This window comes from Pristiophorus japonicus, chromosome 14 (assembly GCF_044704955.1).
Source record: "Pristiophorus japonicus isolate sPriJap1 chromosome 14, sPriJap1.hap1, whole genome shotgun sequence".
NCBI lineage: Eukaryota > Metazoa > Chordata > Chondrichthyes > Pristiophoridae > Pristiophorus > Pristiophorus japonicus.
In genome coordinates this window covers 15596642-15620517 of record NC_091990.1, presented here as the reverse complement: position 1 = coordinate 15620517, position 23876 = coordinate 15596642, and the positions used below count along the sequence as shown (strand labels likewise).

The window sequence follows — 23876 nt, the reverse complement described above, 5'->3', positions numbered from 1 at the left end:
CCTGTACTCAAATCCTCTTGCAATGAAGGCCAACATACCATTTGCCTTCCTAACTGCTTGCTGCACCTGCATCTTTGCTTTCAGTGATTGGTGTACAAGGACACCCAGGTCCCTTTGTACATCGACATTTTCCAAGCTATCACTTTAAATAATACTTTTGTCTTTGTTTTTCCTAGTGGATAAGTTCACATTTATCCACGTTATACTGCATCTGCCATGTGTTTTCCCACTCACTCAACCTATCTAAATTGCCTTGCAGCATCTTTGCTGCATCTTCACAACTCACGATCCCACCTAGTCAGCAAACTTGGAAATATTACATTTGATTCCCTCATTCAAATCATTTATATATTTTTATATACCCACTAGTCACTGCCTGCCACCCTGAAAAAGACCTGTTTATTTCTACTCTTGTCAGTTAACCAATTTTCAATCCATGCCAGTAAATTACTCCCAATCCCTATGTGCTTTAATTTTGCACACTAACCTCTTGTGTGGCCTTCTGAAAATCCAAATACTCTACATTCACTGGTTCTCCCTTATCTATTCTCAGTTACATCCTCAAAAAAAACTCCAGTAGGTTTGTCAAACATGATTACCCAGAGAGTGGTGAGAATGTGGAGCTCGCTACCACGGAGTGGTTGAAGGGAATAGTATAGATACATTTAAGGGGAGGCTAGATAAGCATATGATGAAGGGAATAAAGGGTTATGCTGACAGTTAGATGAGGAGGCTCGAGTGGCCTGTTTCTCTGCCGTATATCCTATGTATATAAAAAAAAAAACACGCTATTCTGTAGAAGCAGTAAGCAGCCCGAGTAGAAAAGTGCATAATTTAAAAACATTTTAAATATTCATTTATTGAGCTTGTAGGGTCTGGGGTTAAATTATTGACAAGAATTTGCTTGCATGCTCAACCCTCTATGGAACAACTTTGGTTATATCTCTCCTTAGCAATAGACATGAGTGCAGTTAGTTAATCTGTTTAATGCTATTGTCACCACAATTATGCCAGTTCTTCCAGTTGGGAGTGTTTTGATGAAGTATTAAACAATTTTTGGTTCTTTTAGATGCTGCATTCTACATTGAGGTCTTGTACTTCAATTTCCTCAACTGTTAACAGATTTAATCTTTGCAAAGCATAATCTTGGCAAACATTAAGTAAATTGGGCAAATGCAAAACTTTAGTTATAAGTAACTTCTATTCGTAGTCCCTCAGAGCTTGGGGATGACACTCAAGCTTCTTGGAGTTCATTTCTTTTGAACTGCTGTCTTGCACTTGTCCTGTGCTCTAGAGGTTTGGGCATTGCTATCATGTGAAATCCTTCTGCTGGTCTTGGAATAACTGCATGTGTAACATTTTAATTTTTTGCCAAGTTTTGTGCTGCCAAATATTGGTTTGTCATGCATCCAAAATGTTTGGATTTCTTTGGTTACTGATACTACTTTATAAACAGAGGAAGTTTTAGAAATCCAGCAATGGTGAGATCAAAAGTTTTAAGCTGCCACTTTCGCAAAGATCCTTGAAATATTCATGTCTACTCTGGATTCTAGAGGGTTAGAAATATTCTTGCAGTTTTACCCACATCATTTGGCTGTAGTCATTAAAACAGATCTGCGGTGCTCCACTGCAAGCACAGCATAATACAGAATGCTGTTCTCTCAAGGAAGCATCATGGCCAAATGAAGGATGCACAAGAGGCCATAGTTGGAGGAAAGAAGTGTTCTGGGGGGTGGGGGTTGGGGCGGTGTAGGACTAGAGAAGGCTGCAGCAATTGGGAGGGTCGAAACTACAGAAAGTTTTAAACATGAGGGTTTGAATTTTAAATTTGAGGCATTGGAGGGCCTGGAGCCAGTGGAGGTGATTGAGTGGGACGTGGTGTGGGATAGAATATGGGCAGTTGAGATTTATGGATGGTGCAGGATGACCATGGGAGCATTGGAATAGTTGAGTATGGAGGTTACAGAGACTTGGATGAGAGTTTCAGAGCAGACGGAGGACTTTGTGATGGAAAGAGTATGGGTTCAGAATCTCCACTCTGGGCCAGATAGAGGGCTGAGGTTGAAAACCTTCGCATTCAGCTGAGACAGTGGCTGGGGAGGGGCTGGAATCTGGCAGTTACTGTAGCAGTGGGCTTTGGTTTTGCCATTGTTTAGCTGGAGGAAATTACAACTATTCAAAGACTGGATGTTGAACCAGCAGTCTGACAACACAGCTAGGTTCATGTGAAAGCTGACCCTATGTCTGTGGATGATGCTGCCAAGGGGCAGCAGTGCGAGCGTTGGTCGAATTTGTTTTATTAGGGCAGTGATGTTGATTTTTGAAAGAGGAGGATAGCACTTGAACAGCAGGAAGCATTTATGATGTCAGCTAGCAATGAAACCAGAAACAGAAGTTGGTTAGTCAGCAGTAGAGTGGGAATGGGATGAAGGAAGTAAGAGCTGGGTTAATGGATGAGACAACCTTGGCAAGGGCATGTGGAGATGGTAGAGAAACTAGAGATGCAGGCTCAGAGCTATGGCCTGGGGAGCAACATTGCTGCTGAGCGGTCTGGAGGTCCTGCACAGGCTGCTCACCGGCTTTTCAATGCAAGAAATCGCGCATGCATGAAAATTTGAATGGGTCATGCACCAAAAAAAATTGCGGGGAACATTGCTGGGGGGAGATGTTTGGTAGGGAAGGGGGAAGAAACAGGAGCTGCTGAATAGATAGTCTGTCTTTGTGACACTTTGTAGAGGGGGCAGAAGAAAGAAAGACTTGCATTTATATAGTGCCTTTCATGAACTCTGGTTGTCCTAAAGTGCTTTACAATCAATGAAGTACTTTTGAAGTGTAGTCACTATTGGAATGTCGGGGTTTAAGGAGATGGTTGCTGGTAGAGGAAAGAAGCTGGCATACAATATACTGATTTTCAATTATAATAGTTGTCCAACTGATGGATATGACTTGCATTCAGACCAAATTCAATATTGCATCAGTCCAAAATTATGTATTGTCGTCATTACAGATTATAGCATGACGTATTCAACAACTATGGCTCCCAAGTTTTAGAAAAAATCTAATTGCCATGAAATCTGTTAATGTGAAAATTTGTTCATTTTCCATTTTAGTTTTTAAATGTTTTATCATACTTTTTGCAGGCAACAGCTACAGCACTACACAAACCAGCTCGCCAAGGAAACCAACAAACACCTGAAGGAGCTTGGCTCACTGCCTTTAACGTACACTGAGCAGGTGAGTCATTGTAGAGAAGATGACCTGCCACGTTGGGGACTTGAATTAGAATCCAGACACAAAGAAATGATGGTCCCCACTCTGATGGCCTTGGCAGTCTAAAATGAAAGTGAGTCACAATCTCAGTGCAGCTCCCAGTTGACACACACAAGCTCGGACTAGGGTGTAATTCGTTTGAATTTAATCGTTCATCTCTTGGGCCACAGAGAGAGAGAGGACATGAGGGAATAAAAATACATTAAATAGTCATTCTGAGCTTGGAGTTCAATCATGATCATTAAATCAGATGTGCCACTCAGCTGAACAGATTTATTTCAGAGCAAGGTTTACTATTTGTATATTTTTATATATTTTCTAAATATTTAGACACATCTGGCCAAAAGTTGCATGACATAAATACTGTACGCTCTCTTGGTCTTGTAAAATAACCTTTTGCTACCCTATTTCAAGAGTTAGAGACCCTATGCAGTTAGAGATGTATAATAGACACCTCATCACTGGAGGAACACCACCAACGATGTCTCCGCAAGTTCCTGCAGATCCCCTGGGAGGACAGACGCACCAACGTTGGCGTCCTTGACCAAGCCAACATCCCCAGCATTGAAGCACTGACCACACTTGATTAGCTCCGCTGGACAGGCCACATTGGTCGCATGCCAGACACACGACTTCCATAAGCAAGCGCTCTACTCGAATCCTTCATGACAAACGAGCCAAAGGTGGGCAGAGGAAAGTTACAAGGACACCCTCAAAGCCTCCCTGATGAAGTGCAACATCCTCACTGACATCTGAGTCCCTGGCCAAAGACCGCCCTAAGTGGAGGAAGTGCATCTGGGAGGGTGCTGAGCACCTCGAGTCTCATCGCCGAGAGCATGCAGAAACCAAGTGCAGGCAATGGAAGGAGCGTGTGGCAAACCAGTCCCACCCACCCTTTCCCTCAATGACAGTCTGTCCCACCTGTGACTGGGACTGTGCTTCTTGTATTGGACTGTTCAGCCACCCAAGGACTCACTTCAGGAGTGGAAGCAAGTCTTCCTCGATTCCGAGGGACTGCCTATGATGATGAGTGCTGGTGATCCTGGCTGTCAAACCTCTTTGTATATGATGCACCACAAATATTGAGTTACAGAATTTCATCCTGCTGTGTTTACATCCAAATGTTTGAACTAGTGTCTTGTACATGCTGATCATCAGTCCCTCTTGCATTTCAATGTTTTGCATTATTGGAAGTGTGTGTGGGCGAGGTGGGGGGTGTGTTTATAACATTTTCCATCAGATATATAGCTATCTGTTGGAGACCTTCTGTATAAGGTCTCCAACTCGAGAGCCTAATCACATTGATCAGCATGTGGTTTTCAATGATGGCTCTGGATGATATCCTCCTACCCCATCCCCACACTCCCTACATTGGCTGTATACTCCAAGTAATCCTTTCAGCCCAACTGTCCTGTGCTTATACTCCACACCAGTATCTTCCCATTCTATCTACCCCTCAGCCTTCCATATTTTTCTATTTTTTTTTTTCTCGTGTATGCACCTAGTTTTGTCTCAAGCCTCAACCACTTTCAGTGGTAACGAGTTCCACATTCTAGCCACTCTGAGTAAAGGCATTTCTATTTAATTCCCTATTGGATTTATTAGTAACTCTTGTATTTATGGTGCCTGGTTTTGGATTCTCCCATAAGTGGAAACATTCTCTCCACATACCCTGTCCAAACCATTCATAACTTTAAAGACCTTTATCAGGTTATACCTCTAAGTTTAAAATGGCAACCTGTTCAATCTTTCCTGATAGCTGTAATCTCTACATGCAAAGTCAATACTGGCTGATTATTGGCAAATACTTTATTGGTCACTCTGGCATTGTATTCAGGCCTGAAAATGCTCACCTGTAACGTTGTCAATGCAAGCCGCTGGTAGGAGGGGTAGAAACAAATTTACCAAATAGGTGCTCATGTAGGCAGTCCCTGCATTTGGGTTATCCCTCATACCTGAGCCCTCTTTGTATGTAGGCAGCACTTCGAACTTCAACTATTTTTATAAATAAAATGCGTGGGGTACGAGAGAGAGTTAATACAGTATATCGAAGTGTTTTCTATTGAAAGCATTCCACCTTCCATCTAGAGTAACTTTTCTCTTCAAAATCATTGTAGGATGAATCAATAAGGTTAAGTGGGACTGTAGAACAAGTGTATAGATCATTGAATTCCATATTGAGTATGGACAATCAAGTATTAATATGTAAAATGTATATCATGCACTTAAAATATCAAAATATATTCTTTTGTAACTGCAGCGTCAGCAGCGAATGCAAAAGGAGCGTCTCATGAATGAGTTTTCTGCCGCTCTGAACAACTTCCAAGCAGCACAGCGGAAATCTGCAGAAAAAGAGAAGGAGTCTGTAGCAAGAGCGCGAGCAGCATCACGCCTCTCAGTAAGTGGGAACAGTCCGTGAAGTCTAACTTCATATAGTACATGGACAATCACACTCTGCTCATGTAGATCGCCCCTGCATAATGATAATTTGCATTTATATAACTTCTTTAATGTAGTAAGATGACCCAGGGTGCTTCACAGGAGCGTTGGCAAATAAAATTTGACACCGAGCCACATAAGGGGATATTGGCACAGGTGACATCAGAGGTAGGTTTTGAGGAGCCTCTTAAAGGAGGAGTGAGGCGGAGAGGTTTAGGGAGGGATTGACCGAGCTCGGGGCCTAATCAGCAGAAGGCACAGCTGCCAACGATGCAGCAATGAAAGTCTGGGATGCGCAAGATGCGCACAGGCCGTACCTCAACCTTTGAACTGGTATTGCTGTTTTCAAGATCATGCATAGTAGTGTTACATTGCCCCACTCTAACCTTCGAACTCAAACATGACAAACGAGTATACAAAGGCAGAGAAAATGAATTATAATTCTAATGAATGGAAGTGAACTTGCCCGTGTCCTAACTCTCACCAAGTCCCGCTTACCCATCAGCCCTGTGCTCGCTGATCTACATTGGATTCCGGTTAAGCGATGCCTTGATTTCAAAATTCTCACCTTATTTTCAAATTCCTCCATGCCCTCTCCCCATCTCTGTAATCTCATCCAGCCCCAGAGCCCCCTCGAGATGTCTGCGCTCTAATTCTGCCCTCTTGAGCATCCCTGATTTATAATTGCTCAACCATTGGTGGCCGTGCCTAAACCCCTCCTCCTTCAAGGCGCTCCTTAAAACCTACCTCTTCGACCGCTAATTTCTACTTGTGCGGCTTGGTGGTGAATTGTTTTATCTCCTAACACTCCTGTGAAGTGCCCTGGGATGTTTCACTACGTTAAAGGAGCTATATAAATACAGGTTGTTGAGTGGTGAGAACTGCATTCCATTTTAAAAGCTTTGTTTTTATTGGGTTATTGGCTGAGTCGTTTCAACCATCTGTGGTCACTGATCCTGTTGGAATGCATTTCATTCCCTGGTTGAGGCCTAGCCCAGTGATGCTCTTGAACTGTTAGGTGCATGCGGGTGACCAACAGTATCTCGTATTTCTCTTCTCCCACTTCCTTTCCCCCCTCCCCCTCCCACCCACATTGCACACCCACAAACCTGCAATGGAGCCATTTTGAATCTAGCTTTAATTTTATTTTAAATTTAAGATGGGGCAGGGGATGGAAATGATGTTTCTAAACGGAATCACTCACTTAAAAATAAGGCAATAAGCATGTTAAGGAACATAAAATTTCCTAAGTGTGAGGTCCACGTTTACTTTCTGGATGTTTTACATCTGCAGGAAATATCCATGCCAATCTGGCAGAGCAGTGGAAAATAACTAGTCCATTTATTTGCACATTTTATTCACATTGGGAGCCCAATGTCAGTTACCAGTAATTTTATGTTCTGCACATTTTTTGATGTTTTTAATTACAATGGAAGATTGTAAAAATAAGCTAGTATTTTTATTTATTTGTAATTTGGCAGGTTGTTGCAGGACCTTTAGTGTTTAAGCAGGTGGCAGTAATTTGGCCTGCAGACCTGACTTGTGGATGCTTCACTTGCCAGGCACACTCATCTTAAATGGAGCTGGTCTGTTAGTGTAGTTTTCTGCTACTTTCCTTGCTGGCAGAAATTAGGTACTGCATCAGAACAACACTCAGCTTGTATGTGATTTGCATTGTGCCCAGGGCACTAAGTTCTACAAATGTTTCTTCCTCTCTCCCCTCTGCCCCAACCTCCTAAAATCCTCATTTAGCTGAGACTGTAGCTCTTTTGTTACTAAAAATGTATCTGTTTCCAGAGTGGTTTCAGCGATGATGAGCACAAGGAAGAACAACTTGTATCATTTGAAAGGTAAGGATGTGAACTTATAATCAAAAAAGTTCTTGTAAAACATTCTTGCTTTGAAATATTGGGTAGTTGGGGGTGGCTGAAATGCAGATAGCACATTTTTACTTCTGTGATCTGTTTACAAATCCACCTCTGACTGACTACTTGGATGAAGGTTGCCTCCTTTTGGGTATACTGAATGAACATATTTGAGGTCATCTCAACCTAGTTCCTCATGGATTGGCTGCAATTTTTCATCAAAAAGGTGCTCTGACTCTAAGATGGGAAGGATGTCTGATGTTGGAATTAGGAAAAGATTCTTACTACCTTAGAGTTTGAGGTTTGAATCAAGCAATTGGGGTAAAATATGGGGAACTTCAATTGTCCTTGTGCCACATAATAGTCCATTCTGCAGCACTAACATCCCTTGCCTTAGTAAACAAAAATTCTCAAAAAAATGACGCACTTTTTTTCTAACTCCATAGGACTGCTAACATTTTATGTGGCCTGAAAAATGGAAAACCTTATAACTTGTAACATAATGCTCCAAGCTGTGCTGAACGAGTTATAGAATCATAGAACGGTCACAGCACGGAAGGCCGCCATTCGGCCCATCGAGCCTGTGCTGGCTCTCCGCAAGAGCACCTCAGCTAGTCCCACTCCCCTGTCTTTCCTCATAGCCCTGCAAATTTTTTTCTTTCATTAAAAACATAGAAAGTAGGTGTAAGAGTAGGCCATTCGGCCCTTCAAGCCTGCACCACCATTCAGTATGATCATGGCTGATCATGCAACTTCAGTACTCCATTCCTGCTTTCTTGCCATACCCCTTGATCCCTTTAGCCATAAGGGCCACATCTAACTCCCTTTTCATTATATCTAACGAACTGGCTTCAGCAACTTTCTGTGGTAGAGAATTCCACAGGTTCACCACTCTCTGGGTGAAGAAGTTTCTCCTCACCTCGGTCCTAAATGGCTTACCCCTTATCCTTAGCCTGTGACCCCTAGTTCTGGACTTCCCCCAACATCGGGAACATTCTTCCTGCATCTAACCTGTCCAATCCTGTCAGAATTTTGTGTTTCGGAGATCCCCCCTCATTCTTCTAAATTCCAGTGAATATAAGCCCAGTTGATCCAGTCTTTCTTCATATGTCAGTCCTGCCATCCCGGGAATCAGTCTGGCGAACCTTCGCTGCACTCCCTCAATAGCAAGAATGTCCTTCAGATTAGGAGACCAAAACTGCACACAATACTCGAGGTGTGGTCTCTCAAGGCCCTGTACAACTGCAGTAAGACCTCCCTGTTCCTATACTCAAATCCCCTCACTATGAAGGCCAGCATGCCATTTTCTGCCTTTACTGCCTGCTGTACCTGCATGCCTACCTTCAATGACTGATGTACCATGACACCCAGGTCTTGTTGCACCTCCCCTTTACTAATTTGTCACCATTCAGATAATCTGCCTTCCTGTTTTTGCCACCAAAATGGATAACCTCACACTTATCCACATTATACTGCATCTGCATGCATTTGCCCATTCACCTAACCTGTCCAAGTCACCCTGCAGCCTCCTTGCAGCTTGCACTGCCACCCAGCTTAGTGTCATCTGCAACCCTAACCTACATTAGTCTTCACTAATCTTTTTCTTTTCACATATCTATAGAAACTTTTGCAGTCAGTTATGTTCCCTGCAAGCTTACACTCGTACTCTATTTTCCCCCTCCTAATTAAACCCTTAGTCCTCGGGTACTTATCCAACTCCCTTTTTGAAAGCAGTGATTGAGTCTGCCTCCACCACCTTTTATTCCATGGGCTTCAACTTTGCAGGCAAGCCTAATATGTGGCACTTTGTTGAACCTTTTGGAAATCCATATGCACCACGTCAACTGCATTGTCCCCATCAACCTTCTGTTACCTCATCAAAAAAACTTGATCAAGTTGATTAAACACAATTTGCCTTTAACAAATCAGTGCTGGCTTTCACTAATTAAGCCATACTTGTCCAAGTGACTTAATTTTGTCCTTGATTATTGTTTCTAAAAGCTTCCCCACTAAGTTAAACTGACTGGTCTATAGTTGTTTATCTTCACACCCTTTTTTGAACAAGGGTGTAACATTTGCAATCCTCCAATCCTCTGGCAACACCCGTGTTTCTTAGGAGGATTAGATTATGGCCAGTAACGATTTCTTTCACTTCCCTCAGCATCCTAGGTTGCATCCCATCCAGCCCTGGTGACTTATCTACTTTAAGTACATCCAGCCTTTCTAGTACCTTGTCTTTATCAATTATTCTTCCATCCAGTAGCTCCTCTACCTCCCTCCTTCAATATGTCTATAGCAGCATCATCCTTGGTGAAGACCGATGCAAAGTACTCATTTAGTACCTCGGCCATACCCTCTGCCTCCATCCTTTTGTCCCTAATCAGCCCCACCCCCCCTCTTACTACCCATTTACTATTTATATGCCTATAGAAGACTTTTGGATTACCTTTTTAATGTTGGCTGCCATTCTATTCTTATGCCCTCTCTTTGCCCCTCTTATCTTTTTCACCTCTCCTCTGAACTTTATTTAGCCTGATTCTCCGATGTATTCTCCACCTGACATCTATTAATGGTTTTATCTTCTTAGTAATGACGACTGGAGTCAGACACAAGCTCAGTCTCAAGATGCGGCAATAACTGAAGAAGATCTAGAACTCATCAAGGAACGAGAGACTGCAATCCGGCAACTTGAGGTTTTATATTCATTCATCAATATGTGTATAAGTATTATGTATTTAGGGTGTATGCGCAACAAGCGTGACGCATGCTGGCTGACTGGGAATTCTGTTCATTTATGCTGATTATAAGCTTTTGCTTGCAGACGCAAGATATTTTGGTATTTGAATCGACATAATTCTACTTTTTAAAAATGAATTCCTGTGTAGCTTTAGAGGGAGGAAGAGAAATCTGCTTTGTCTGCTGTGAGCAGTGACATTGCTTCTATAGCTTCACGATTTTAATTGAAGTAGTGTTATTTTGTTGTGCTTTCCTCCCACTTCATGTAGTACATGTCCCAAACACAAGTGGTATTCTATGTATAATCACATTCACCAATACTGGAAGTGGTCTTTTTATAATGAATTAAAACCACCAGCAAAGTTTAAATTGCTACCTGTTACAAATTATGAACTTCTGCTGTCAATTACATAGATTTTCTCGATTGCTTAAGAACATAAGAATTAGGAACAGGAGTCGGCCATCTAGCCCCTCGAGCCTGCTCCGCCATTCAACAAGATCATGGCTGATCTGGCCGTGGACTCAGCTCCACTTACCCGCCCGCTCCCCATAACCCTTAATTCCCTTATTGGTTAAAAATCTATCTATCTGTGATTTGAATACATTCAATGAGCTAGCCTCAACTGCTTCCTTGGGTAGAGAATTCCACAGATTCACAACCCTCTGGGAGAAGAAATTCCTTCTCAACTCTGTTTTAAATTGGCTCCCCCGTATTTTGAGGCTGTGCCCCCTAGTTCTAGTCTCCCCGACCAGTGGAAACAACCTCTCTGCCTCTATCTTGTCTATCCCTTTCATTATTTTAAATGTTTCTATAAGATCACCCCTCATCCTTCTGAACTCCGAGTCAAGACCCAGTCTACTCAATCTATCATCATAAGGTAAACCCCTCATCTCCGGAATCACCCTAGTGAATTGTCTCTGTACCCCCTCCAAAGCTAGTATATCCTTCCTTAAGTAAGGTGACCAAAACTGCACGCAGTACTCCAGGTGCGGCCTCACCAGTACCCTGTACAGTTGCAGCAGGACCTCCCTGCTTTTGTACTCTATCCCTCTCGCAATGAAGGCCAACATTCCATTCGCCTTCCTTGATTATCTGCTGCACCTGTAAACTAACTTTTTGGGATTCATGCCAAAAAGAGTTTCATGCCAAAAAGAGTTTCATGCAAAGAGTTTCATGCACAAGGACCCCCAAATCCCTCTGCACTGCAGCATGTTGTAATTTCTCCCCATTCAAATAATATTCCCTTTTACTGTTTTTTTTTCCTCCAGGTGGATGACCTCACATTTTCCGACATTGTATTCCATCTGCCAAACCTTAGCCCATTCGCTTAACCTATGTAAATCTCTTTGCAGCCTCTCTGTGTCTTCTACACAACCTGCTTTCCCACTAATCTTTGTGTCATCTGCAAATTTTGTTACACTACACTCTGTCCCATCTTCCAGGTCATCTATGTATATTGTAAACAGTTGTGGTCCCAGCACCGATCCCTGTGGCACACCACTAACCACCGATTTCCAACCCGAAAAGGACCCATTTATCCCGACTCTCTGCTTTCTGTTAGCCAGCCAATTCTTGATCCATGCTAATACATTTCCTCTGACTCCGTGTACCTTTATCTTCTGCAGTAACCTTTTGTGTGGCACCTTATTGAATGCCTTTTGGAAATCTAAATATACCACATCCATCGGTATACCTCTCTCCACCATGCTTGTTATATTCTCAAAGAATTCCAGTAAATTAGTTACACATGGTTTCCCCTTCATGAATCCATGTTGCGTCTGCTTGATTGCACTATTCCTATCTAGATGTCCCGTTATTGCTTCCTTAATAGTTTCAAGCATTTTCCCCACTACAGATGTTAAACTACATGCCTTTTGTCTGCCCCCTTTTTTAAACAGAGGCGTTACATTAGCTGCTTTCCAATCCGCTGGTACCTCCCCAGAGTCCCGAGAATTTTGGTAGATTATAACTTCCGCCATCTTTTTTAATACCCTGGGATGCATTTCATCAGGACCAGGAGACTTGTCTATCTTGAGTCCCATTAGCCTGTCCAGCACTATCCCCCCTAGTGATAGTGATTAATGTGTTTAAACTATTTTATTCTCTTGTCCAGGCTAACATCTTGGATGTCAACCAGATTTTTAAAGACTTAGCGATGATGATCCATGATCAAGGAGATATGATTGGTAAATGCTACCTTCTATTAATTCTCAAATACTTTCCTTTGTTCAATACTTCGTGTCCATCCAGTTGAGAGTTGTTGATGCAGGGAAATGGAATCCCCCTCTCCTGTGCCGGCATCACGACCCCCAGGTCAGCTACAGCGCTGTTAGATGTTGAAACTTTGGTTCCGCAGAGGAACCAATGTGCCTTGGCTCAAACGTATCAACTACTACGCAATTGTATCATTGGTTCATTTTCCTCACCAGCTATCCTATGGCTCCTCAATGTGATTGCCAATTAATGCCTAGTTAAAAGGGGAAAAAAATGACGTGCATTTATACAAGTGCCTTTCAGGACGTCTTAAAGCGCTTTACAGCCAACTTTGAAGTGCAGTCACGGTTGTAATTGTACTGTGGACACATTATCACCAGGACTGAATGATTTTGTAAAAATAAAAGCGCACACAATTGCTTTGTGATATTTGTGTCTAAAGCTTTGCATTCAGTTGAAGCTTTTACCTGATTGGTTTCCTACAGATAGCATCGAAGCGAATGTGGAGAGTGCAGAAGTACATGTTGATCGAGGATCTCACCAGTTGCAGAGGGCAGCTTATTATCAGGTAGGATTACACTGTTCTTTCAATAACAAACTGTACACCATGGTAACCTGCTTCCAAATTGCAGGGTTACCATTCATAATATCATCAAAAGCCATGCTGAGTTTTTAGAACTAGAGGTTTGCTGTACAGAAGGGAGCCACTTGCCCCATTGTGTTTGTGCCAGCTTTTTGTAGAACAATTGAAAGTGAATGCTTACACCCTATCTTCCTCTGTTTGAAATATTTTTTCCAATTTTCCCTTAAAAGATGTAATGATCTCTGCCTCAACTACTCCATGGCAATGCATTCCATACTCCAGTAACCCACGACATTAATTCTTCTTCATTTCTCCCCTGACTCTCTGTTTAAAATTGACTCTCTTCACTGACTCCTGAACCAAGGAAATAGTCTTCCCCAATTCACCTGATCAAAACCCTTCATAGTTTTAAAACCACTATTAAATCATTCCTGCTCCAATGGCAATAATCTTTTAGTCTGGTCAAGTCTTTCCTCATAACTGTAATTTCCCAACCCTGGCATCACCTTGGTGCATCTATGCTTTTTGGTGTTCTTTCTATAATAGATGCCCAAATTTGTACTCTTAACTGTGGCCTAACTAATATTTTATGCAAACGTATCATTACTGTTCTCAATTCCAAATATTGCACCCTGTGTTGTAATATTGTGGAACCCCTGCGTTCTCTGTTGAAAATCATTCATTACGCCATCTCTAACTTATTTTTGATAACATCTCAACTGTAGATCCTTGCCTCACATTGTTCTCTCCTGTAACCAGGCAAAACCTAAGATTTGTTTTGCCTAACCAGTACTACTTGATTTACCTGCTCTTCAATGTTGAAGATGTCCTGCTCTATTGGCCTTGATCCTTCACGTATGTTAATTTAAAATGAAATGGTGCAGTGTATCTGTAATAAAATAAAGGGAAGCCTGTCAGTTCCCTTTCTGCTACACTCTGCCAATTGCTGCTCCCAACAAGCAATAGTAAATTTGTTCAAAACAATTGCCATCTTTTATGTAATGTTATTTTACGACAGGTTCTAGCCTTAAATCAGATAATGCATATAAATTCCTTCAGCTTCATTTTCCACTTAATGTATTGAGCACTCTAGTAAGTAGCTTATTCTAGTAAGTCTTGCCTTCAGTATCTTTTTTTGGAAAAACAAAAGACATATTAAAGTGAATGTGAGAAGTCACTCGATCCACTTGCTAGTGGACATGGATCCAAAATACTTCCCTCTAATTAACCAATTTATTTCCCAGGAGCTTCATTCTTGTTAGATGTTTTACTGGTACAATTAGGGGTGTACTTCTTGAGTTTGGACTTAGGCACATTGAGACAATGTTACTCAACATGTAATTGTAGTTTACGATATAGGAGTGCTTGGTGCTGATGGTGGGTACCCATCATAGAAGGTATTCATTCTCAAGTAATAACATCCCTTGCTTTATTGAGCACAAAATAAAATTGACTTAGTCACCTTTTGTATTTTTGCATTTTCAGAAAAAATCCCGCAAGAAAATCTGCATCCTGGTTATAGTACTTGCAGTGGTTGGTGTCGTTTTGGGCCTTATCATCTGGAGGGCAGCCAAATAAGAGCTTCTATGCAAAGCACTGCTGCTCCTCTCCACATGGGAATCATTGGAACTGTACACCAACTGAAGTCAATGGACAATTTTCTCAGCCAGTTCACTATAAGGGTGTGTAACTTAGAAATATATTGAGAATTTCATGAAATGAGACCCAACACCTAGAAAGTGGTTAGAACATTATTTATTAACTTATGTACACAATAATCAGTTCATGTAATATTTACACTTCGTTTCCATATCTTTGTGCACTGTAAATTAAAAAATATGCTACTTGTCTTAAAGCAACGAATATAGGCCTGTAAAGCTGCATCATCAAATGCGTTTTGTAATAACGTGCAAGTGGTTTGGATTTTGAATGTCACTCAGCCAGATTTTACACTTAGGGGAGTCTAACATGGCAGTGATCCTTTTTATCAATAGTTTCTTGACTTGCAAAATTATCACTTCTCTCCTTTTCTTCCCCAGGTCAGATGCCACTATGATGTAATTTCCTTGTTGAATGTCCAAACCATGTAAAATATGGATTATTGACAATGGAATATCAATCTTTTTGGCATCTGTCATGGTGCTGATCTCTACACCATGGTGGATTTTGCAGCAATGTAATTTTTAATGGCAAACATTTGACCAATGATTCCTGGTAATGTGACAGCAGAGGACATGAATCCTTACTGTAATCCAACTGTTGCTATCAAATAGATTTGAGTTGGTTAATTTTTTTTTGTTCCCTAGTTTACTAATATAACCCGAGTTGCACATTGCAAACCTTCAAATGGATACCAGTCTTCCAGATTTCCAAAATGCTCTATTTCAATGATTTTTGTATTTGAGTTTTCTTCTAGCATTCCAAGATCAAAACGAAGGGTTTGTGATGACATCAGTGGAAACATGTGCAACTAGTTCTCATCCTTGGAAAAACTAAGTTGCCTGTTACAGGGCTGTGTCTCTTGTGCATGGCTTGAATAGAGTTCTACATAAAACATAAATTAATATATTTTATTGTAATTCTTTGTGTTATGGCTTAATTTCAATTGTAGCAGTGCAGTATTGATACTTCTACTGCATGGGAGTGAGGAATCCATTCTACTGCCTTTAAACTTCCTTTCACCTATAAAGTCATAAGTGTCTTGTCTGACACAGTACACCAGAACTTTTGGCATATGTTTGATTTTATAACAAAATATTGACCCTCTAATTTCTCTCCAAGCAGATCAGTTGTGAGTATAAACTCCTGAGCGACTGTCACCAACAGCCTTGTGGTTAATTGGCTGAAGATGTGCTTGTGGGCAAGCTGATTATTCCATGTAGGTGTCATTACATTACATGGGCTAGAACACAGCTGTGAAAATTGGTCTAACAGTGTAAAGCTTCAAATAGATGATTTGTGGATTTCAACCCCACCAACATCTCCTCCACTGAGGTTTTTCTTGTTCTCAGTCAGACTAATAAATATATCTGTTCCAACCTTCTGTGGGAGTACGCAATTCCACCAGGACTTGCCACAATGTAATTGAGCCTCTCGTTGCGGATGGAGTAAATGTTGCAAGCTAGGATTAAATTCTGCATTTTCATCTTCAGGAGGATGGGTGGAAAGGAAGAATCCTTTCCAGAATAAGGGAAAATTTAAAGCAAATAAAAGTGAATGTAAAATTAGGTGTTATTTTAGAAAATGTTTTTTATTTTTCTTGACTAGTCTAATCATGCACATTTCTCCAAATGTAAAACTAGCACCTAGTAGTACCAGGACAATCTGTTCTGGAATCGTCTTTTTTAAGTGCTTTTCCCAACGGATTTTCACAGATCAAACATAATCCTTGAATATCTTTGCACCTCATTGTTTCTGCAGAATGCAATACAAATAGCCATCAGCCATTAGCTTTGTTGAATTCCTTTGCTTTGTGGCCATGAACTTGAAATCTAAATGCATACTTTGACGTAAGCCATTCCATTCTTTGTATTTTGCATTGTATTGCACGTAAAATAGTTTATGAAAAAGCCAACATTTGGCTTTGATTTTTGCATTCTATTATGAATAAATGTCCCCCACCCTGTGTGTGTGTGTGTACGTGTTGCCTGTGTCTGTTTGTCTATTCAGTTTATACTAAGTCCATGAGTAAAGCTGCTGTTACACCAGATACCAATCCTGTAGTGTGTGATGTGCAGCTGGCAGATTCCAGCTCCATTGTTGCAGTGATAAAGGAGCTCTGCCCAGTTTGCTTGCCCCTCCCTGGCAGGTTAACTTTTAATTTTAGAATCAAAAGCGTCAGCCCTTCCCCCTGTTTGCATTGTCCAGTGGGCCTAGTGTGGGCCACCTAGGAATGTTTTAAAGTTGACTGCACCGAACTGGGATGTTATCTGATGCAAATCCTAAGTCGTGTGAGCCACCGACCTGGACCTGGTTTCGCATCTCACGGCTTCAGTGTGGTTGGGACTCTGATTGGGGACCATCTATATGTCAATGCAAAGCAGCTTTAGATGTATGCCAATGTGAAGGCATTAATATGATCAAGGTTAAAAACATTTATGCTCTAAGCTCATAGAAATTGGCTTCTAAAGATAACTGTAAAGTGGCAAGTTTTTCTTCTTTGCTGTTCCTTCAGGAATGGGTATTTCAACTACCCAAGGAAAATTGCTATATAGAGACACTTCCCCCCCCCCCCCCCCCACCCCCACCATCTGCTGTTTCCTCTGTAGTCTGGAAAGTCATGTTATTACCTCCCAGTCATCGTCATCTTTTGTATGGTACTTGCAAAGCAAATCAAATGTCAATATCCAAGTTGGATAACCAGGCCAAAGCTTCTGGTATATCAGCGTGGTATCTTGTAGACTGCCTGCAAATTTCCTCTTGGGGCAGTGCTCAATGATGTGTTCCAGGGTCTGATTAGGAGCTCCAGTCACATGACAGGGTTGCTTTAATCTTCCATCTATGGAGACGGTAGCAGCATCGACCATGACTGGTTCTGAGGTGGTTGATGGTTGTCCACTGTTTGTGAGGAAGGTTTGATCCTTCAGGTTGTGATGTGGAGTCCTCTCGAACAGGAAACCATTCCGTATGTCGCAGTTCTTCCAAGCATTTTGCCATTGATCACCAAGGCTGAGGGGAGATCGCTGAAGGGCTTTGGCGATGGTCCAAAATGGCCACCTAGATTGGAGACTGGTTGGTAGGTTGTTCAAGTCTGCTTAGATTGGCATGTCTTTGTTGGTGTATTCTCTGGAGACTGGATATTTGCAGCATAGGTGTGGGGCGATGTTTGCAAGCATGGGCAGCCAAGGTGTTGGTATCGATAAAAGCATACCAGTGATAATTCTCATAGAATTCAGCTGGACATCAATGGATTTAACATGCAAACTTGATAGCCATGTCGAAGAGCAGTACTCCACTGTAGAGTACACCAGGGCGAGTGCTGCTGTACGGAGATTTTGAGCGTTTGCTCCCCATGTGGATCCGGCGAGTTTCTGTATCAAGTTAACCCTATTCTTTAATTTCTTCCAAAGGTTCTGGATCTTATCTATATGACCGTGAGATCAAGCGTGACTCCTAAATAGGAGGGTTTTTGGCATGGTTTACCTCTGCTGCAAAAGGAGCTTGGTTTGCTTGATGGGTGTTGAGGTAGAATGTCGAGATGACTGTCTTGCGGGTTTGGCCGAAGTTGCCATCGGCAGAAGTAGGCCTCCATACTCTATCCATCACCTGACCAGTGATTTATAGTCATGTTTTACGTAACCAAGGCAATGTCATCAATCTATACGAACTTGTGGGACTGTTTCAGCTAGGTCACTGATATAAACATTAAATAATATAGGTGCCAGGACAGAACCATGTGGGAGTCTATTGTTCAATGGCCTAACTGCTCTTGATGGAAGAGTACACACGTAAGTGTGGTTGCTAAGCATGGAGTTGAGAAGATGGATTGTTATGCAGGGTAAAATGCTGGAGAGCTTGAAAAGCAGCCCCTGCTTCCATAATGTGTCATATGCCTCTGACTAATCCATGAACTTCATGCTGGTCTTGAGCTGCTGCTGGAAGCCTGTTAAAGCTACCACTTGGTTGCAGTAGTTACGGCTGCTCTGGATGATGGGGTCTAGTCTGTAGTGTGATGTAAGATCATCGGGTGTGAGCATGGAGGCTTCACAAACATTCTACCCCTGCTTCAGGAGGCCAATTATTTTAGTCTCCAAACAGGTGGAATTTTACCAGTTGCCAGTACCTCAGAGAAAGGTCAACCATCTCTTCGCTTTGGGTCCCAGTGCTTTTAAGAATGCTGGGCAAGCACCATCTGGACTGGCAGCTTTTCAAGATTTGGTTGTCGACAGGGCTGTGTTTAGTTCGTCCAAGGTGAATGGATCAGACATAGTTGATCTTGGTGCAGCCATCAAGTTTGTCAAAAACGACCGCTTCACCTGACCTCAATTCTTTGTCCACCGAAGCCTTTGATGATTGTATCAAGTGGCATGCAATAGCGTCTGTTACGATGGTCGGCCTGTGTTTATAGGTGGGGTTTACCCCGCCAAGTTGATGGAGCAGGGTCCATGCTTTCCTGCTGGAGTGAGTGAAGTTAGTCTTCGCCACAAGGCTTTTCCACCTTTCACATCTTGCCGAGTTCAAGGACTCCAGCATTGCTGTGGCTGGGTTCTTGATCAGTGAATATTCCTGATGGAGAGCCTCACTTTCTTTCGTCCAGCAAGGAATATGTCTTTCTAAAGCCCCCCAGATATACTGCGTTTTGCAGCAGCTTTAAGTCCAATAAATCTGTTGACGTTATTGGCGGAATCCACTTGATGTTGGTGTCAACTGACCTTTGGCAGCTTTCCCAGTCTTTTTTTTTTTTGAAGTTCCATTGTGGTTCCGGTGTTGATGTAATGACAGGAATTTCAACACCGACGTTGATGATTTGGGGAAGTTGTCAAGAATAGTTCTGCAGGGAGATTTCTTTGCTCCCAGTTCAACATTGCATGAATGCTGATGCGGAGCAGTTCCAGTGGAAAAGCTCGGTTGCTGGTTTTGTTATCAGTCACTGGACTACTTCTGAGAAGGTCCTTGAAGCAAAACGTGTCGTACTTCAGTCTGGTCTTATTCTAATACAAATATCCATCATCATCATAGACAGTCCCTCGGAATTGAAGAAGACTTGCTTCCACTCCTGAAGTGAGTTCTTTGGTAGCTGAACAGTCCAATACGAGAGCCACAGATAGTCGTTGAGGGAAAGGATGGGTGGGACTGGTTTGCCGCACGCTCTTTCCACTGCCTGCGCTTGATTTCTGCATGCTCTCGGCGATGAAACTCGAAGTGCTCAACGCCCTCCCGGATGTACTTTCTCCACTTGGGGCGGTCTTTGGCCAGGGACTCCCAGGTGTCAGTGGTGGTGGTGCACTTTATCCGGGAGGCTTTGAGGGTGTCCTTGTAACCTTTCTGCTGACCACTTTTGGCTCGTTTACTGTGAAGGAGCTCCGCATAGAGCACTTGCTTTGGGAGTGTTGTATGTGGCCTGCCCAGCAAAGCTGATCGAGTGTGGTCAGTGCTTTAATGCTGGGGTTGACATTAAATAAATGCCTCAATACCTCAAAACGCTATTCACAATTAAATAGGTTTAATGTTCCTTAACTTGGAGGGAGAGCTTGGCAACTATTCTCTACCAGCCTTGTCCCACAAAGTCATGAGATAACTAACCAGTTGAGATCTCTTTTTTAAATTGTTGTTTGAGGGAAGAATGTTGGCTGAGACTCCAGGCAAACTTCCTGCCCTTTGAATCGTGCCGCGTGATCTTAAGCACACAGTTCTTAACTTGGTTTAGCTTTTCATCCGCAGGATAAAATGTAGTATTCCCCTAGTACTGCGGTGGAATGTTGGTCTGAATTATCAGCTTAAACTGAGAGGCAGGATCAGTGTGGGAGCGGCCTGTAAAAGGCGTACCAGTGCAGCTACAGCGGGAGAAAAAGCAAAAAAGTAGTAGAAAGGAATCAAAAGTTAACGTCACAGCCAATGGGGTAAGTGGCTGGTGATTGGTGAGTAGCTTTTCTTTTTCTTTTTTATATCAGTAAGTAAACTAACATTGTTATTACCAATTTAAGGGTATCTAAGGGTTAAGGCATGGCAAGAGAGATTGGTCACGTGATATGCTCCTCCTGTGCCATGTGGGAACTCGGACGCTTCCGGTGTCCCTTACGACTACATGTGTAAGAAATGTATCCGCCTCCATCTCCTGATGGACCGCGTTGCGGAATTGGAGCTGAGGGTGGATTCACTCTGGAGCATCCACGATGCTGAAAATGACAAGTGGCACGTGTAGTGAGTTGGTCTTACCGCATGAGAAGGATCCACAGCCAGCTAGGGAATGGAAGACCAGCAGGAAGAGTAGTACAAAGAAGGCAGTGCAGGGGTCCCATCTGGTCATCCCCCTGCAAAACAGATACTGTTTTGAGTGCTGTTGAGGGAGATGACTCATTAGGGGAGAGCAACAGCAGCCAAGTTCATGGCACCGTGGCTGGCTCTGTTGTACAGGAGGGCATAAAAAAGAGTGGGATAGTGATAGGGGATTCAATCATAAGGGGAATAGATAGGCATTTCTGCGGCCGCAATTGAGACTCCAGGATGGTATGTTGCCTCCCTGGTGCAAGGGTCAAAGATGTCTCCGAGCGAGTGCAGGACATTCTGAAAAGGGAGGGAGAACAGCCAGTTGTCGTGCACATTGGTACCAACGACATAGGTTTTAAAAAAAGGGATAAGGTCCTACGAGACAAATTTAAGGAGCTAGGAGTTAAATTAAAAAGTAGGACCTCAAAAGTAGTAATCTCGGGATTGCTACCAGTGCCACATGCTAGTCAGAGTAGGAATCGCAGGATAGCACAGATGAATACGTGGCTTGAGCAGTGGTGCAGCAGGGAGGGATTCAAATTCGTGGGGCATTGGAACAGGTTCTGGGGGAGGTGGGACCAGTACAAACCGGACGGTCTGCACTTGGGCAGGAACAGAACCAATGTGCTAGGGGGAGTGTTTGCTAGTGCTGTTGGTGAGGAGTTAAACTGATATGGCAGGGGGATGGAAACCAATACAGGGAGACAGGGAAACAAAAAGGAGACAAAAACAAAAGACAAAAGAGATGAGTAAAAGTGGAGGGCAGAGAAACCAAAGGCAAGAAACAAAAAGGGCCACTGAATATAAAAGGGCTGCAGGAGGGGTAAAAACTAAATCATGGTTTAAAAACTAGGATGAAAACACTACCTAAATGCACGCAGCATTAGAAATAAAGTAAATGAGTTGATGGCACAAATCATTACAAATGGGTATGATTTGGTGGCCATTACAGAGACATGGTTGCAAGGTGGCCAGGACTGGGAATTAAACGTACAGGGGTATCTGACGATTCGGAAAGATAGGCAGGAAGGGAAGGGAGGTGGGGTTGCTCTGTTAATAAGGGATGATATCAAGGCAGTTGTGAGGGATGATATTGGCTCCAATGAACAAAATGTTGAATCGTTGTGGGTGGAGATTCGAGATAGTAAGGGGAAAAAGTCACTGGTCGGCGTAGTTTATAAGCCCCCAAATAATAACTTCATGGTGGGGCGGGCAATAATCAAGGGAATAATAGAGGCATGTGAAAAAGGAACGGCAGTAGTTATGGGGGATTTTAACCTACATATCGATTGATCAAATCGCAGGGCGTAGCCTGGAGGAGGAATTCATAGAATGCATACGGGATTGTTTCTTAGAACAGTATGTAACAGAGCCTACAAGGGAGCAAGCCATTTTGGATCTGGTCCTGTGTAACGAGACAGGAAAAATAAACGATCTCCTCGTAAAAGATCCTCTCTGAGTGATCACAATATGGTTGAATTTGTAATACAGATTGAGGATGAGGAAGTTGTCAAACGAGCGTACTATGCTTAAACAAAGGGGACTACAGTGGGATGAGGGCAGAGTTGGCTAAAGTAGACTGGAAACACAGTCTAAACGGTGGCATAATTGAGGACTTTTAAGGAGCTCTTTCATAATGCGCAACAAAAATATATTCCAGTGAAAAAGAAGGGTGGCAAGAGAAGAGATAACCAGCCGTGGATAACCAAGGAAATAAAGGAAAGTATCAAATCAAAGACCAATGCGTATCAGGTGGCCAAGGTTAGTGGGAAACTAGAGGATTGGGAAGATTTTAAGCAACAGCAAAGAATGACTAAAAAAGCAATAAAGAAAGGGAAGATAGATTACGAAGGTAAACTTGCGCAAAACATAAAAACAGATAGTAAAAGCTTTTACAGATATATAAAACGGAAAAGAGTGACTAAAGTAAATGTTGGTCCCTTAGAAGATGAAAAGGGGGATTTAATAATGGGAAATGTGGAAATGGCTGAGACCGTAAACAATTATTTTGCTTCTGTCTTCACAGTGGAAGACACAAAAACCATGCCAAAAATTGCTGATCATAGGAATGTGGGAAGGGAGAACCTTGAGATGATCACTATCACTAGGGAGGTAGTGCTGGACAGACTAATGGGACTGAAGGTAGACAAGTCCCCTGGTCCTGATGAAATGCATCCCAGGGTATTAAAAGAGATGGCGGAAGTTATAGCAGATGCATTTGTTATAATCTACCAAAATTCTCTGGACTCTGGGGAGGTACCAGCGGATTGGAGAGCAGCTAATGTAACGCCTCTGTTTAAAAAAAAAAAGGGAGCAGGCAAAAGGCAGGTAACTATAGGTTGGTTAGTTTAACATCTGTAGTGGGGAAAATGCTTGAAACTATCATTAAGGAAGAAATAGTGGGACATCTGGATACGAATAGTGCAATCAAGCAGACGCAGCATGGATTCATGAAGGGGAAATCATGTTTAACTTACTGGAATTCTGAGGATATAACGAGCATGATGGATGTGGTGTATTTAGATTTCCAAAAGGCATTCGATAAGGTGCGACACAAGGTTACTGCAGAAGATAAAGGTACGCGGAGTCAGAGGAATTGTATTAGCATGGATAGAGAATTGGCTGGCGAACAGAAAGCAGAGAGTCGGGATAAATGGGTCCTTTTTCCGGTTGGAAATCGGTGGTTAGTGGTGTGCCACAGGGATCAGTGCTGGGACCACAACTGTTTACAATATACATAGATGACCTAGAGGAGGGGACAGTGTAGTGCAACAAAATTTGCAGATGACACTAAGATTAGTGGGAAAGCGGGTTGTGTAGAGGACTCAGAGGCTGCAAGGAG

General features: G+C 42.5%; 1 protein-coding gene across 6 annotated transcripts in view; it reads left to right on the top strand.

Annotated features, from left to right (window-relative positions):
* Window positions 1-16735, top strand: part of stx12 (syntaxin 12) — a 34528-nt gene extending 17793 nt beyond the window's left edge. For all 6 annotated transcript variants that reach the window (XM_070898945.1, XM_070898942.1, XM_070898940.1 and 3 more), the window contains 7 exons: window positions 3141-3234; window positions 5531-5668; window positions 7507-7559; window positions 10162-10267; window positions 12425-12497; window positions 13011-13093; window positions 14594-16735. In XM_070898945.1, the coding sequence (XP_070755046.1) occupies window positions 3141-3234; window positions 5531-5668; window positions 7507-7559; window positions 10162-10267; window positions 12425-12497; window positions 13011-13093; window positions 14594-14686 (640 nt within the window). In that variant the 3' untranslated portion in view covers window positions 14687-16735. The remainder of the gene's footprint in view (window positions 1-3140; window positions 3235-5530; window positions 5669-7506; window positions 7560-10161; window positions 10268-12424; window positions 12498-13010; window positions 13094-14593) is intronic.
* Window positions 16736-23876: the final 7141 nt, after the last annotated feature.